Source organism: Gymnoscopelus microlampas, assembly GCF_963454915.1.
Source record: "Gymnoscopelus microlampas genome assembly, chromosome: 21".
In the NCBI taxonomy this organism is placed as follows: domain Eukaryota; kingdom Metazoa; phylum Chordata; class Actinopteri; order Myctophiformes; family Myctophidae; genus Gymnoscopelus; species Gymnoscopelus microlampas.
In genome coordinates, this window is record NC_139958.1 from 42,771,251 (window position 1) to 42,789,250 (window position 18,000).

General features: G+C 42.4%; 1 protein-coding gene across 2 annotated transcripts in view; it reads left to right on the forward strand.

Annotated features, from left to right (window-relative positions):
* srek1 (splicing regulatory glutamine/lysine-rich protein 1) overlaps positions 1-18,000 on the forward strand; it is a 28,338-nt gene that overhangs the window by 5,500 nt on the left and 4,838 nt on the right. For both annotated transcript variants that reach the window (XM_084047444.1, XM_084047445.1), the window contains 8 exons: positions 261-376; positions 2,578-2,745; positions 5,870-6,048; positions 6,597-6,727; positions 12,562-12,661; positions 13,433-13,546; positions 14,375-14,446; positions 15,189-15,300. In XM_084047444.1, coding sequence (XP_083903570.1) covers positions 261-376; positions 2,578-2,745; positions 5,870-6,048; positions 6,597-6,727; positions 12,562-12,661; positions 13,433-13,546; positions 14,375-14,446; positions 15,189-15,300 — 992 coding nt within the window. The remainder of the gene's footprint in view (positions 1-260; positions 377-2,577; positions 2,746-5,869; positions 6,049-6,596; positions 6,728-12,561; positions 12,662-13,432; positions 13,547-14,374; positions 14,447-15,188; positions 15,301-18,000) is intronic.

The following is an 18,000-nucleotide window of genomic DNA, read 5'->3' on the forward strand; positions in this document are numbered from 1 at the left end:
ATTTGTGAAGTTCATTGCCAATACTATTTCAAGTTCACTGAGAATAGCTTACTTGTACCAAAGTGAGGATGATGCTCGGTCTTCCAGTAAAATCATGCGTAGAAACTATTACACACCCGTACTTTGTAGGCTGTATATGAGGAAGTGTATGCTCTCTTTCTCTCTAGAATAACAGTGGGCTAATTTTGCAGACATAGAGGAGACAGAGAGGACAGTTTAGCCGTTATTTCCCGTTGTAACGCCTGCTTCCTGTCCTACAGGGAAGATCCCGGAGGAGAGCAAGGCCTTGTCTCTGTTGGCCCCGGCCGCACCAGTGCCCAGTCTGATTCCTGGCGGGGGACTGCTTCCCATTCCTACCCCAACTCCCATTCAGACGGTGAGGATGCTTTGCAGTGTCGCATGGATTCAAATTCTCGTGTCCACGCGCCACGACTGATTTCGGTCATTTTAATAGGCTCTATGCACAGCAGCTATTTTGGAGAAAAATTGGGCCTCGTCTGACTTCCTTCACAGGTGTTACCAATGATACTAATGAAGGCTCTGTTCCATTCTGGTCAAACAGAGTCAGGGTGCTGATATTGTTGCATGTTGGCTCACTAGAAATACTAGTGGGTCTCAAAGTGTGGTCCAGGGACCCTCCCGGGTCCATTTGGTTCCATTTGGTTCCATTTGTACACTCAGAGTTATGGCGGTCCTTGAAATTAAAAAGTTTGAGAACCGCTGTGCTACACTAAATGGAACAGAGCTTTCATTAGTGTCATTGGTAACACCTGTGAAGGAAGCGAGGAAGGGGCCCAATTTCTGTCCAATATGGCTGCTGTGCATAGAGCCTATTGCATAGAAGTCTTCAATTAAAGCATGTCGCACACTGAAAATAGCCTATATACAAGCTCTCTAGGCCATACATGGGCAACTGGCGGCCCGGGGGCCACATGCGGCCCCCACCTTCACTAAATGCGGCCTGAGGTTAATATCGGAATACTGATATATTATTGATTTCAGCTGTTACAATTCCGAACATGCAAACATGACCCGCTTTAATTACTTCAGTCTATATTAGTAGCTTAATGACTAGTATTAAAATTCTATTGTCTTTTCTATGTCCAATGTATTTGTATTTAAGTTAATAAACAGGGGTGCACATAACTGGTGCGCAGGTGCGCATGCGCACCCAAAATAAAAAATGCGCACCACATCAGGCGACGTGAGGCGCTTTTGCGCACCAACAGCTGGGACAGGAATTTCCAAACTTTTATTTTTTAGCAAAACTAAAAAATAAAAGCCTGGAGATCGAGGCTAGGAATTTACTTCCTGAAGCCACACTCACACAATCACTCTAAAGCACCCGTCGGCTCCATGTACAGCCATTAGGCACAGGGGTAGAGATATGACTCGCGTCGCCTCGCATCGCCTCGCTGCGTGCACGCAGCCAGCAGCGGCTGTTAGAGGCACTCGTCACCGATGATAAACGCACCGTAATGGTGCAAAATATGCCGTGAACGTCCCAATCTGGCGGATAAAATCAGCGCAGCAGCACAGGGCACCAACCTTGGGGGCTTTATCTAACAGCGTGAGAAAAAAAAAACGGCGAAAATCGGCGGAATTTAGAAGCAGAGCGTCCTTTTCTTCTCGCCCCCGGGACGGGCGCCATGCGCCATGCGCACCAAGTCACATGTCCAGGTGCTCTTCTGCGTACCAGACCTAAAAAGTTATGTGCACCCCTGTTAATAAAGTATAACTACGTATAACATTAAGTTATACTTAGCATTACTTAAATTCATTAAGTATAACTAAATGCATTTGAAATTAAATAAAAATGTAACTTTTCAGGATTCCAATTCAAAAATGGCAAAAAAATATTCTGGATTCCAATTCAAAAATAGCTCAAAACGCGCCGCACTGCGACGCGTTTTGAGCTTGTAGATCGGCAGTTTTTGCTACTTTTGTGTGACATAGAATGGCGAAAAAGGTTAAAATACGAAGATTCAGTACATGCAATGTGGCCCTCTGGAGTGAGTGTGGAAATATAGTGGCCCTCTCCATCATCAAAGTTGCCCACCCCTGCTCTAGGCTTTTTTTTTTGAGTATTTGAATTCGTCGAACTAACTGTTTTTGTTGCCACCGCACTCAGACTCCTCTGGTGCGTTGCCGTTGACCCCATAAAACACAACAACAAACATTGAGGAGCGAAGGGTTGCATTCAAGAATGACGGGATCAAAAGGGTTCTTTTTATTTCGTTAGTTACTAGTTACTTTGCAGATATAAATGATTACATTATAAAATATACATTAACCACTTTAGCCCTATTATATTCATTGCGACGCGTTGTGAGCTTGTAGATTGGCTATTTTCAAACATTTTAGTACTTTTACTTTTGTACTTTAAGTACATTTTGATACCAATAGTTTTGCACTTTTACTCAAGTACATTTTTAATTCCGGACTATTACTTGTAACAGTACTTCTGCATTGCAGTATCGATACTTTTACTTAAGTAAAACATTTGAGTCTTGCAGACCATTTCACTGCTTGTACCTGTGTGAGTGAGTGACAACATGTTCTGTATGTATGTTTCAGCCACCGGCACTGACTCTGCCGCTGGTGAGCCGGGTGTCTGCAGCCATGGTGGACCAGACGGCAGCAGCAGCGTCAGTGCTCAACCCTCCTCCCCTCATGGGCAACGTGGATCCTTCTAAAATAGACGAGATCAGAAGGACCGTCTACGTCGGCAACCTCAACTCACAGGTGAGCGGCATGGCTCTGTAAGAGGCCAGACGTCGGCAATGCGGTCGTCTGTCTCAGTGACGCTGATAGGCCTGCGTTCTGTGTCTCTGACGCATCCAATTTAAGAAAAGACGCATCCAACTCAGACCATGGGACACACATGTACTGTTGTCAACAACAAATTCCATGTTAACTCATTGAGTGCCACAATCCGTCAAATCCGTCACGTGGCCTGACGCCCAGAGCGCCACAATCCGTCAAATCCGTCATAAAAAAAAATTCAAAATAAAAAAAAAAAATCAAAATAAAAGTTTTTTTTTTTTTTTTTTTTTTTTGGGGGGAAAAACATGTTCAGATCCCAAGATATGATGATTTGAAGATTTGCTGCTCCATCCACTCCTTGTTTAACCTATAACTTAAAAAGGCTGTATCTCGCTTCCTATGCACTTTTTTTTTACAATGAATTTTGGCTGTGGCACTCAGAACCAAAATTCCATTAACATGAATAAATAAGCTTGGCACTGAATGAGTTAACACATTGGCTGCCAGCTTTTTAAAATTTTCCCCACAGTAGGCTGCCAGACTTTTTCAATGAGAAAAAAAAGCACTTAGGAGCCGAGATACATCATTTTTAAGTTTTAAGTTACAAGGAAGTGTCTGGGAGTCTAAATCTTTGGTAAATCATATCTCCTTGGTCTTTGGGTTTAAAAAAAAAAAAAAAAATTGAATTTTTTTTTTTTTTTGAAAGAACGCAGATCTGCGTCCTTGGCAGCCAACGGGCTTTTGCGCAAATGAACGCAGATCTGCGTTCTTGGCAGCCAATGTGTTAAGAAAGATCGCAGTAACAAAAAATGTAATCCAAGGACACCGCCTTTTTGCATGGTCAGCTGGCCGCATCCTACTTTATCCTAAGTTATGAACAACAAAATCTGCGTAGAAATCACATAAAAACACGATAGAAAACAAAAACAACTAGACGCGTCGCAATTCCGGGGAAATTGCAGAGTGTGGTTGCGCCGACGCCGGTCGCGGGTCGCGGCCGCCGGGACTCGAGGAATACGCCGGGAGGAATAACGTCGGAGGCTGCGCCAATTACATTGTGTCGTCACTCCTGAGATGGCTTGCGTTTCATTTTGAGAGGATCGATCCCCCCAAAATAAGGTTTTTGCATCAAACGGTTACATTTGGAGCATTCGTGGCGCCCCCTATGGATCAATGTGGAAATCCTTTTGGGGATTGGTGTAGTATACCACCCTTGACATGTGATTCAAATTTGGGATTGACCGGACGTTTCGTTCGTGATTTTTGGCATTTTTTGTCAAACGGCCCCTCCCGCTAACTTTGGAAGCCATTTACGGACGAACGGTACGGACTATCAAAATTCCACTTGGATAGGTTTATCGCATGGGTCCATAGATCACGTGTACCGATTTGTGTGAGATTTGGAAAAAAATTGAAGGAAAAGGAGCAAAAAGTGTGTTTTGAAGGAAATTCAAAATGGCGGAAAATCTATCCTGACGCAAATGGGCGTGGCCTATATGGGGAGATGCGTCGGGACCCAAGGAATCCAGGTGAAAAGAAATTTTGATTTTACGAGCTACGGTTCAAGAGTTATAGGCCAAAAGGTAAAGTGGACTGTTATAGCGCCACCATGTGGCCGATTGGTGTAATTATTTTTCTAATAATTTTGGACTAAATTATGAACCTCCCTTCCAAATGTGGTAACTGTAGCTCTTACGGTTTCTGAGAAAAAAATACTTGAATGGGAGTTTTTGCAATTCCCATTAAAGTGGATGGGGAAATTTAATGCACTAATAAATCAATATCAAAAAATCTATCCTGACGCAAATGGACGTGACCTATATGGGGAGATGCGTAATGACCCAAGGAATCCAGGGAAAAAGAAATTTTGATTTTACGACATACGGTTCAAGAGTTATAGGCCAAAAGGTAAAGTGGGCTGTTATAGCGCCACCATGTGGCCGACTGGTGTGATTATTTTTTTAATAATTTCGCAAAAAACTATTAACCTCTCCTCCAAATCTTGTAACTGTAGCCCTTACGGTTTCCGAGAAAAAAATACTTGAATGGGAGTTTTTGCAATTCCCATTAAAGTGGATGGGGGAATTTAATGCAGAAATAAATCAATATCAAAAAATCTATCCTGACGCAAATGGGCGTGGCCTATATGGGGAGATGCGTAGTGACCCAAGGAATCCAGGTGAAAAGAAATTTTGATTTTACGACCTACGGTTCAAAAGTTATGGGCCAAAACGTAAAGGGGGCTGTTATAGCGCCACCATGAGGCCGATTGGTTTAATTATTTTTAAAATAATTTCGGACAATATTATGAACCTTTCCTCCAAATCTAGTAACTCTAGCTCTTACGGTTTCTGAGAAAAAAATACTTGAATGTGATTTTTTTCACTTTTACATTAAAGTGGATGGGGAAATTTAATGCACTAATAAATCAATATCAATTAAACTATTTAACCAATCTCTTAGCAAAATACAAGCGCACGATTCCTGTGGGAGGAGATCCGGTTTGAAAAAAAGTTTATCTATAAATAAATAAAGAAATAAAGTGTATAGAGTACTATAGTCTGGTTGCCCTGTTGGGCAACCACACTAATAAAAACGCAGACATTTTGACCAGATTGTATAGGGTCACACTGTCACATTTGAGTATAACACCCGGTACAGAGCAGAGACGTTGCTCCGGCACTTCAAGTCTGAACACTTGGGCAGCAATCAGCTGGGTGAAGCTGAAAACTGTGTTTCTCCCACAGGATTATTATAGGTCTAGTTATTTAAATAGATCATGGATGCATGATTGACATCATAGACTGGCCTATATACAAGCATTGTGAGCTTGTATATCTGCTATTTTCACAATATTTATCCGTGGAACTGAACATTTTTATGTACTGTAACATTCCAAGTGCTTGTCAGGGTGGGGGGTCCCCTGTTAGAATATGTTTCATTTGGCGGGTCCCCAGAAAATATGACAATTTTGGGGGGGTCGCGGCCTGTAAAGGTTGAGAACCCCTGTTTTAGATGATCACTCGTTCCCTCCAAGATGCATTTATACCAGCTTACGGCACAGTTGCCTTGTATTGTTGACATGTTGGTGTTTCCTCCGTAGACCACCACTGCAGAGCAGCTGCTGGAGTTCTTCAAGCAGGTTGGAGACGTGAAGTTTGTGCGCATGGCAGGAGACGAGACCCAGCCCACGCGCTTCGCCTTCGTAGAGTTTGTAGACCAGGTGTCTGTGGCCAGAGCCCTGACCTTCAACGGAGTCATGTTCGGAGACAGACCCTTGAAGTATGCTGCTGTTTTATATCATCTCATAACATTATACGTATGTTCATCTCTAGATGTTATTAACCACTTTCAGCCTGGCATCCCTATTTTGGGAATGTCATTGTATGTGAAAATCGTTTAAAAAAGTTGTGAGCTAGTAGCTATTTTAGCTCTTTGTCTTACGGCAAAGCATATAGGGCTCAACTACTTACTTATCCCCCTTCTGCACCAAATCTCTTTGCCGAAAATAGCTCATCTAAAACCACACAATGTGTTGCGAGCTTGTAAATCTGCAATTTTTGGTGGATGTTTGCCTATTTTCACAAAATGTTTGCCTATTATGACATGGCCAGAATTAGGGGACACTAGTGTTCATGTAATGTGTAGTTGAAAAGTAGCGGACATAATTGTGTAGCAAATGCTTGTTTTTATTCACTATATGGGTTTTGGCATATGTCATCTTTGATGGGATTGGTCATCTGGGCTTAGTGCTGTGCTTCTCATTGGTCAACTGGGTGTTGTGCTGTTTCTCATTGGTCAACTGCATTTTTTTGTGACGCGTTTTTCAGGATTAACCATTCCAACAATGCCATCGTGAAGCCTCCAGAGCTGACCCCCCAGGCTGCTGCTAAAGAAATGGAGACGGTCATGAAGAGAGTGAAGGAGATGTCGTCCACTATCGCTGCTGTCTTAGAACCAGGTACACCACCACCTATGGTCTACCACAGTGGTTACCAAATCTATGTGTGCCTTAGGATTTTGTGACAGCCACACATTAATATTTCAATATATTGCAAACTACAAAAAAAGTAATAGGCTCTATGCACGGCAGCCATATCGCTTCCTTCACAGGTGTTACCAATGATACTAATGAAGGCTCTGTTCCATTTAGTGTAGCACAGTAGTTCTCAGATTTTTGAATTTCAGTTTTCCACGACCCCCATAACTCGGAGAGTTACACACCCGTAAAGGGCCATTTGGGAGTGTTTCCAGTGAGCCAACATGCACAATATCAGCACCCTGACTCCGTCTGACCAGAATGGAACAGAGCCTTCAAAAGGTTACATGTCGGCAATTCGACATGTCGCCATCCCGACATGTCGGCAATTCGACATGTCGCCATTTCGACATGTCACCATTTCGACATATTCTAACTGTCGGAGTGGAGGCACTTTCCATAGTTTTCAAACGACCCACCATTCCGACTTGACTTTGGCCAAGGGTGAGACCTCCGTTGGGGCCTCCATCCACCCTGCGCCAAATACCGAGGTGTTCCTAGGCACTAGTTATGAACGGGCTGACCCGTAGCCCGCGGGTTGGACTGCGAGCGTGGACGGCGAGCGGGAGAGTCAAGATTTCAGAGGCAATTATCGCAGTGCGGGATGGTGCGGGCTGCGCAAACACGCAAAAAAAAGAAAGAAAAGAAAAAGCTTTTGGTACCTTCTCTCTCTCCCATTTTCTCTCACTCTCCTCTCTCCTACTCTCCCGTTCTTTCCTCCTGGCTGGAATCATCTGGGCTTATATTAAATGTGTTGCTTATTTGATCAATGATGCACAACTGCCTCTAATGTAGCATACCGCATAATGATATCCCCGCTGCAACTTACGTTTATATTGGAATGTCCCTTGTAGTTGTAGTGCTGTTGTGGTTGGACTGGGCACACTCACTGTACTAGTTGTCGTTTAATGTTCTCTCATGTAGGCCTATATAGGCTATAGCCTATATAGGCCTACAGCCTCTCTCTCTCTCTCGTTCTCGCTCTCTCATTGATATAATTGCCCGGTATATATTTATTTGGTTATTTTATTGTTTTGAGGTCTAGGCTACTCTCCTGAGTCTCCTCCGTCAGCTGTCATTGAGTATAGAAAGATAATTGACACCAGCCAGCTGACTGTGCTTAATGGTTGATATTATGAAAAAAGTAAAACTCATCACAGAACGACAAACAGGAGAGGGGACAATCCGTTGTCATTTTATTGTAGATTTAAAAGCAGCCTATTAGACTATATTGACTGTAGCCTACTACAATATGTCTTGGATTTGACCTGCAATGCTTCTGAGAGGGCCATGGCGTGAGTAACAACGGACTTTAACATTAGACTATGAATGAAATGCTGCAGATGTATTATAAATTGTTGGAAAAACAGCCCATAACACTCCCTCCCTCGCTCCATTACGCATGGTGCACTGTGTGCGCGCCCTTTTCCTCTCCAGAGTTTTATGAATCCATTACAATCAATATTGCAGCTGCAATAATATATCATTCCAAATAATCAGTAACATGTTGGCTATAGCCATGTCTGTCAAATAATACTGTATTCAAATTTGTATTTATTCTGTGAACTCTCTAGTTTATTTTCCTGTATGATATGACCCTATACAGTCCAAACGGGACGCCTCCCTAAGTAACGGTCCCTTATGCATTGTACAATATTCAGCCCTTGGTAAGGAGTTTGAACGCACACAAAAAGAACAATTGGTATATCCTCAGTAGCGACCCAAAATTGGCCACTACTTTCAAGGACATGCCCAGAGTTGTCTATAAACATCCTCCTAATATAAGACAATCAGTTGTCAAATCGGATATCATCCCCAAAATGCCAGAATCGTCTTTTTTGACTCAAATCCCCGAAGGCAATTACAGATGCGCCCGTTGCGCAATGTCATTTCACCGAAAGGTTTACGCACCCACTAACGGGGGGAAACGTTTTGATATCAAGGGCACTATAACATGCACAACCAAAAATGTTAAACACCTGCTAAAATGCCCATGCGGTCGAGGATATGTTGGTAAGACCAACAGGGCGCTAAAGACACGCATTTCCGAACACAGAAGCAGCATTCGCAACCAAGATCCAAAGAGCCCATGCAGTTGCAATGCACTTCATGTCCGCTAAGCACAATGTGGCCACTCACAGATATCAGGGGATTGAACATGCCCTAGACGAGGAGGAGATCTTAGATTGCTGCTACAGCGGGAATCTTTTTGGATTTAGGCCGCCTACACCCTACACTATGTCTCCTAAAGGAATGAATGAGGACTTCCCAATCAGCCACTTTCTTTAATTATAACTGTTGTTTCCTATGTTTAATGTAGCCTACCTGATTATTTAAATTCTGTTTTCTATAGATGTTATTAATCAAGTGTCCATTTGTGTTTTTTTCACTGTTGTTTTGTGGATATGTAGGCCTAAATGTTGAACACTGTATCTATTAGATGTTTTTCTCTATCTGATTACCCTGTGGTGTTGTCCCCCCCACTGATTGATAACGTGACCTGTGGGCAGGGGTGCAATGCTCAGTGGACGCGGTTGCACGGCGTGCAACCACTTATTTGGCCAGGGGAGGCGCAGGCACATGCACGGATGTGCACGCGCGTGCACGCGAGGTGCACGAGCGTGCATGCAAGAATGCGTCCCACTCGATCCGTGCGCCGAGCGAGTACCTGGCTACTTAGCATATCAATAGCGCAGCTCGTCAGCTGTGTTCAACTACGTCCTCACATACACTGTATAAGATTGGAGGTGTCATCTTTCTCACCCTCGTCTCAAACTCTGTCTGCCCCCGTATCTCCATCCCGCCCTCCTCTCCTCTGTGTCAGTCCACATGCATAGCGCTGCATGAAATGAATACAAGAAAAATTCTGACTCGTGGTCGCGGTAATTCGCAGATTAATGGCCTGACCTACAAATAATATTTTGGGGGGAAAAAATGGACCGCGGTCCGCCTGTTGAGTAGGCCTACCCCTGAATTAAAGCATCGAATAATATATATATATATATATATATATATATATATATATATATATATATATATATATATATATATATATATATATATATATATATATATATATATAATAAACAGTTAAGCAGGGAAACAATTCATTACATTTCAATAAGTAGTAAACTAAAAGGCAATAAACAACTTAAATGCACTGCTTATAATTTCAGGAATAAACAAATAAATAGGTGTGAATCACTCAATTGGTGCATCCAAATCAAACATAATGTGCAGTCCATATCATACGTGGCACACACACTTATGTGCGCTCATTAACTCCCTCTGGGAGAGCAAACGTCCTGATGGCCCACTTGACATCAAAGAGAGTTGGGATCGAAGGACTTACGGTGGCCATACACTACTGCCATTCAATCATGATTGATTGAGCTGATTGAGATGACATCATGATTTCTCCATGAGTCTTTGCTTTCGAGGAAAAAAAACAAACAATTTAGTAGGTGTGGATTGCTTCAGTCAATGAATCAACAGCGGTCGTTAACTCCCCACTGGGAGATCAGACAAACTTGATGGCCCATTCGCGCACACATAAAAGGTGATTAGGATCAAAGGCACTTAGTTTGTAGACAGACGCACAAGGCATGAATGGATGCCATTGATCGTAGGTTTCGGTGACTGTCTTGTTTGTAGCGAGTTGTGTGCGGCCGGGGAACAAGCGGCCATTAAATTATGATTATTATGATGATGATGATCATTATTATAATTATTATTATTATTGTCATAAAATAGCTAAACAATCCATTTTACGCACAGCAGCCCAAATACATGTCATGGTCCAGGTCCGGACAGTTCATTCTTCAAATAGGCCAGTAACATTAGTATTTATCTGATGAAGGCAAATGCTTCATCAGTAGGCTATTAAATAAGGTGTTTAGGCTATTTCAATGGCATTCGTCCAAGACAAGTGGAGTTTACTGGCCAGCTAAATAGCAGACATATAGCATATTCCTTCTGTAAATGGGGTGTGGTTGGTTGGTCGCACACAGGAATGAGTAGGAAAGTTGGCAGTGTTAAAAGGTCATGTCAGTCCAGTCGCTGTATAGTTCTTATACCATAAGAAGCGCACACCTCTCTCTCATCATCTGATTAGGTAAAAAATAACGGGTGCGGCGCACTGTGCCGCGAGCTTGATCCATTTGATCCAGTTGCCACTGTGCCTGCTATGTTATTTGTTATATGATGGTTGCAGTCACGCGTAATTGCGCATGACACACGCGTGCCACACATGTCTATTTGATTAATATTATGATGATAATGATTATAATGCAATACACATGGGACGTTATACAAGCATTATATGATTTCGTTTTGATATTATTTCAACGGGGCATCATTCGAGAAGGCTTTCTGTCCGTCAGTCATGCACTGTTTGTCTTTATAATAATAATATGAATAATTATGAATAATAATAACCATCTTATTGACTATATGCGCGGACAGACAGACACAGAGATGCGTGTCGAAATGGCGGGACTCATGAAAAAAAAATAAAGTGCCATGCTGCCAGTCCGACACTGTCGGAATGGCAGGTCGTTTATGGAAATGGGAAAGTACCACCACTCCGACAATTAGAAGTCAATGTCGGAGTGGGGGGATGTCGAAATGGAAGGCTGTTCCCCCTTCAAAAGTATCATTGGTAACACCTGTGAATGTCTTAAAATATGGCTGCTGTGCATTAGTGGTGTAAAAAATAATCGAATAATCGATTAATCGCAATGCGGACATGGACAATTATGAATCGAATAATCAATTTTGAAAAAGAAAATATGTTTTTTTATTTAATTTTTTTAATATATATATATATATTTTTGTTTTTTAATCATGTTGCTAATTGCACAGAGAAGCAGGCAGATTTATATGTCGTTCAGTATATCTGACTGCTTGTATTGACTGATGAAAAAGTTTCCATGTTGTACAATAATATAGAAAAGTGTGATGCATCGCGATGCATCGTCGAATCGAATCGAATTATTACAAGGTTAATTGTAATCGAATCGTTACCTGGTGAATCGTAATCGAATTGAATCGTGAGGGCAGTGCCAATGCACACCTCTACTGTGCATAGAGAGCCTATTCATTATTTGTTATAGACTATATCAGTACTTTGTGCACACTCAATACCTAATACAGAGGCAAATTCTATACCCTAAAAGAATGTTGTTTATTCACAACTTTCAACCTGGCGTGCCTATTTTGGAGATGTCATTATAGGTAAAAAATCTACATGCTCACGTGTTGTGAGCACATAGATGAACTATTTTCGCTATGAATACAAGTGTGCTGTGAGACTTTTACTTGCCCATTGGTGTGACTTGGGCACAACATGTCGGAAAACCACTGGTCTATCATGATCTAACTGTATCGATTGTTCAGTGAAACCGATTTGAAGTTGCGTTTTTGTGACAAGCACCCAATATTATTGCACTAATCTTGTGGCTGTGTCGCAAAACCGTCTGTTACTACTATATCTGCTGCTATTTTAACTGCCTCATTCCATTGCCCATTTCTTCTAACCATGCACATTATGTGTACTATATATTTGACTCTCTCATATCAGGAATATTTGCAATATCTGGTCTGTTTTCCTTGTTTCCATTCCTCTTCCCTTTCCCACGAAAAACTGCAAATGATACCATATAACCCTGTATGAAAATAATTTCACTTTCCACCTGTGAACCTGTGATGTGACGGTGAAGTTTTGATGTGTAAACCCTGTGTTCCTCTTCTTCCAGTGGACGTGAAGAAACGTTCGTCCAGCCATTCCAGGAGGTCCCATCGGTCCCGCTCACGCTCCCGTTCCAGACACAGAAAAAGGTCCCGCTCAAAGCACAGGTGTGAAACGCTTCAAATTCAAACCCCGTCTAGGTGGTTTAACTCTGGTGGTTCTCAACCTTTTTCTGCATCAGGGCCCGCTTGAAAAATATCGAAAGCAGTCACGGGCCCACCCTCCTGACCGCTTAAGTGGTCAGATGGGTGGGCTGTGTGCATTTTCAGAGCATGTTTATTTTATTGACCGATCAATGGAACTACCGGTAGGTTGTATACTTGAAGTTCTTATTACACACTTTTTTTTAAAAATGTATGTTTCTATATCAGTTGTGCTCAATCTTTTTCATGTCAAGGACCCCCAAAATTATATGTATTTGGCCGTGGACCCCCATCTCAAAATATTTTGTTCCAGGGACCCCCAGAAGCAAAGATTTGAGTTAAAAATGTTCGCTTTAAAAATATATATATTCAAAGATTTGCACACATTTTCACGATAAAAAAGAAAATAGCAGATCTACAAGCTCATAGCGCGGCACTCGGTGCCGCGCTATGAGCTTGTATATCTGCTATTTTTGAATAGCCAAAGTGTAAAATAATGCTTTTTAGCTCAAATCTAAAAATGACACAGATGCGTTCCAGGTCTTAATGGGTTATCAATGTTGTATTACCATTATAATCGTAGTTTTTTGCCAATGAATTGGGGGCCCACTTGCGATACCCTCGTGGCCCCACCGGTCGTCCCCGGCCCACTGGTTGAGAACCACTGGTTGAACTGAACTCTTGTGCCAGGTCCTAAAGTCCACTGACTTTTTTTTTGGTCTTTGTCCACTTCAGGAGCAAACCGTCTCAGCGGTCGGGGCAGAGGGTGGCCGACTCCCGCGGTGCTCGAGGCAGCCACAGGAGACGCTCTCGGTCCAGAGACGGGAAACGCAGCCGCAGTCGCTCTAGGTACAGTACCATGCAAAGATGTAGATAGACAGACTCATTTTGCGTCCCACCCTCTTAACCGCTGTAAAAATACGGTAAACCATGAGCTTGCGTGGCTTATTGATGCATTTTATTGCATTTCATCATTTAATTAGTGATGTTAGTTAGGTCATGTTTTAATGACCCTGGTCAAAATGTAAGCATTAATGGGATACTTGGGATACTATGGGGTACCCAGCCAAAAAAGTCTGTCCCTTTGTCGTCATAGAAGGGACATAGAAGGGACACACGTCATGCGAAGCCCGGCCATTCAGATTTCAACCACTAGGGGTCTGGCAGTACCAGGTCTCCTGGTTCTAGTTTTCCCACTGGTATGGTTCTTTATGTTATGGTTCTCAAAGTGGGGTTCGGGGACCCGCAGGGAGTCCCCAGCAAAATGTGTTAATATAGCCTCAAAATCAGTTTAACCACTTTAACCCTTTATACTTCTACAAATGGTAAATGGTGCATTTATATAGAGCTTTTATCCAAAGCTCTTTACATAGATTGTGCATTACATTCACCCATTCACACACACATTCATACACCGATGGCGGAGGAAACCACGCAAGGCACCAACCTGCTCATCGGGAGCAATTAGGGGGTTCAGCGTCTTGCTCAAGGACACTTAACTCTTCTGGGGGAGCCCGGGATCGAACTGGAAACCTCACGGCTTCCATCCGGCTGCTCTGCCGGCCACTTTACCCCTGAGCCACTGCCGTTTTCAAAAAATGTTGTAAAGATTGTGAAACATTTTAATCTTGTATGGGAACATGAACATGTTTGAGAACCAGTGCTTTATGTTGTCAGGGGCCACAAGAGGAGGAGCAAGGAACGGTCCAAGAGTCCCAAGAGGAAAGCCAGATCTCCTTCACCGAGGAGGTAAACACACCTCAGCATAGTCTGTGCTTCTTCTCATGGCTGTAGACCACAGAAGTGTTACTTGGTTCGATATATATATTGTTGCTGTCGGGCAGAAACCTCTTATATCCATATTCTAACCTTTTGTGTTTTTTTTTGCCGTAAATTAACGCCCTACTTGATCATACTACAGAGTTACGCAAAAGCATCAAAAGTAGCAGATCTACAAGCTCGAAACGCGGTGCGAAGCGTTTCGAGCTTGTGGAGCTGCTACTTTTGCTATTTTTGCATTTGAATCCTGAAAAGTAACAGTTTTGGACAGACTTAAATTTTCCAAACGTTTTAATAACAGGGAAAATGGCAGATTGCTTGTAGATCGGCTATTTTTTGCCAGTTTTTCCGCATCACTCATGTAAGACGAAGTAGGGCATTGAACAAAATGCGTACAAAGTTTAAGTATGGAGGAGATGCAAGGTTTCTGCCCGATCTGTTATCTAAGTTAGTCCCACTTTAGTGACACTGCCTTTCTGATATTAATCTAGTGACACTGCCTTTCCTTTGCATGTATTAAAATCCAATTATCCACAACCACTTAAACCCTATATACCTAGTTGACCAGCGTCCCCCCAGTACTAGATCACCCCCCTTTTTTCCACACTAGGGCTTATAATATCAGGAAATGTCGACAGAGTATAGAGAGTGAAATAATTGATATTAATTTGACTATTATTTTAGAAATAATCGGTATTCATTTCTCTTCCAGGGGGAATAAAGAGAAGAGAAGGGAACGCAGCAGGGACAGAAAGGAACGCTCCACTTCCAGGAAAAAGAGTCGCAGAGATGAGAAGATGAACCGCAAGACTAAGCCCACCAAGGTAAAGAAAACACTACATCTTAACCCATTAAGACCCGAGGCCGATTCAAGAAATGCCTTCTAAAGCAGTGATCCTCAAACTTTTTCGTGCCAAGGACCCCCAAAATGGATATATATTTGGTTGTGGAACACCCCCCCCCCCCCGTCTGAAAATGTTAAAAAAACACTTTCAAGATAAATTTCAAAAAGTTCAAACTAGCAGATGTACAAGCTCGCAGCGCGAAGTGGCGCGCTGTGAGCTTGTAGATCTGCTATTTTTGAATAGCAAACGCTAAAATCTAAAATGGCACAGATGCTATCCCAGTTTCAATGGGTTAAAAAGGGTTAAATATCTTCAAACTAACATTGGGCTTTCAGGAAGAAGGTATGTGATGGTTACTGCTGCTCTGTGTTGTGCTACAGTGGTGGTTTTTATATTTGCTACACGTTTTGATGGTTTCATGCAGAACAGATTTAGCAGATGGGGACAGATACACTTTATTTTATGTGATCTTTTGAGGTTTCTGCTCAATTGTATGAAATGCATTGAACGCTGGCCTACTTTTTGGGGACTAAATCAAAAGATGATACCTTTTGGAAACTTCAAACATATTTGATCTGTTACACTGATAAAGACGACACGTTTTTTTTTCTTCTTTCTATCTGATCTTATGCTGATAACAATCAGCACGACCTGGAGGCAAAAATTCTGTTCTGCGGCGACACACTGCAGGGGTGGTTCTGTTCCGTACTGAAGTTTAGTTCACTTTAAAATCTTCATCTGCTCTGTCATACAAAGGCTGACATTTGCACGTCTAAAGATAGACGGTTATTGTTCAAGACACGTCAACTTGAAAAAGTGTTTACCGTGGGAATTCCCAAATGGTTCACTTTATTCTGGCATACTTAAGACCGATTCATACTTTGTCGAGCGACAAGAATTAGGCCATTTTCAAGGCAGTTAAATAAGATGGCAAAAGAGCCAAGCTAGGAGGCAAACTTAGTGCCCATGATAGCAAGGCTGTCTGGCATACTGTAGCTTAAAAACGGATATAACCAACTATAAAACTAATCATCGTATCCTTGATGATGATAATAACCCCTTTGATCTCTAACTAAATTAATTAATTTCACTACATATATTTGATAGTAATAGTATGTGTAGTTGTAACTCCTTCAATGGTGCAGCACCCTGCTGGAGCCGCCATTCTCGACAGGTTGATGAGGTCAGGAGTGTGTTAAAATGACTGTTTCTGCAGCTACTGTGAAGTTGGTGAGGCTGATGTCATTGAACTGGCCTCATAAACTATGCATGGTATACCAACTTGTGTTAAATCTGCTATAATTGTTCCAGTACCTAAAAACAACAAATTTATCTTAACAATTACACAGACATGTGGCATTTTGACTTGTGTTAGTATGAAGGACGGGTGTTTGAGAAACCTTCTGTATCCAGTTACACTGGATATCACACCGTGTCCAAGTGTGATGTTAATGTTTCAATTAGCTCATAGGTGAAACAGGTCTGTAGAGGGCGCCGTTCCCCTTTGCATTCACAGCGTCTCGCAGCAGCTACGGACCAATACCACCCAACAAACTTTAGTTCTGCTTTTAATAATACTATAGGCTCTATGCACAGCAGCCATATTGGACAGAAATTGGCCCCCTTCCTTGCTTCCTTCACAGGTGTTACCAATGATACTAATGAAGGCTCTGTTCCATTTAGTGGTTCTCAAACTTTTTAATTTCAAGGACCCCCATAACTCTGAGAGCGTCCCGGGTCCATTTGGTTCCATTTGTACACTCACAGAGTTACACCCCCTCAAGGAACCATGAGGGTCCTTGGACCACACTTTGAGACCCACTAGTATTTCTAGTGAGCCAACATGCACAATTTCAGCACACTGACTCTGTTTGACCAGAATGGAACAGAGCCTTCATTAGTATCATTGGTAACACCTGTGAAGGAAGTAAGAAGAGGCCCAATTTCTCTCCAAAAGGGCTGCTGTGCATAGAGCCTGTTCCAGCAGCACCAACTCTTTCAGCTGGGAGTCAACATACAGGGCCATGTGGAACTGGATATTTTTGACCCAAGATAACAGTTTTCAGTTCTCCAAAATGCACCATTTCTTCTTGTCTTAACCCGTTAAAACTGGGAAAGCGTCTGTGCCAATTTAGATGTTAGCTATACTGTACTCTGTCGATGGGGAACCTTATGTCCAAAACTGTTACTTTTCAGGATTCAAATTAAAACATGGCAAAAGTAGCAGATCTACAAGCTCGAAACGCGTCACTTCGCGCCGCATTTCGAGCTTGTAGATCTGCTACTTTTGATGCCTTTTGTGACGCTGTAGAGTGATCAAGTAGGGCAGGGGTTTTCAACTGATTTGTGAACCAGGGACCACCACCCTGACTAAGAATCAACCTGTTGTGTTGGGTGGGGATATGAGCTACGATGTGTGCTTTGGTAACACTTTGCTATGCATGCGTCCCATGTCTACACATCGCACTGTTTCTCAACCAATGGTCCATGGACAACACAGACACATGCTATATTATATGGGCACATTTCCTAATGATGATGAACTCCATCAGGCAATCCGGTACACTTTCCCTTCTTGAGATTCGAATCCCCCTTTTCTGTGGAATTTCTTGACCTCCGACATACCCCAGTAACTGACAACATTGACATGTCGTCATAGGTCCACCAGGTCGGTAATAT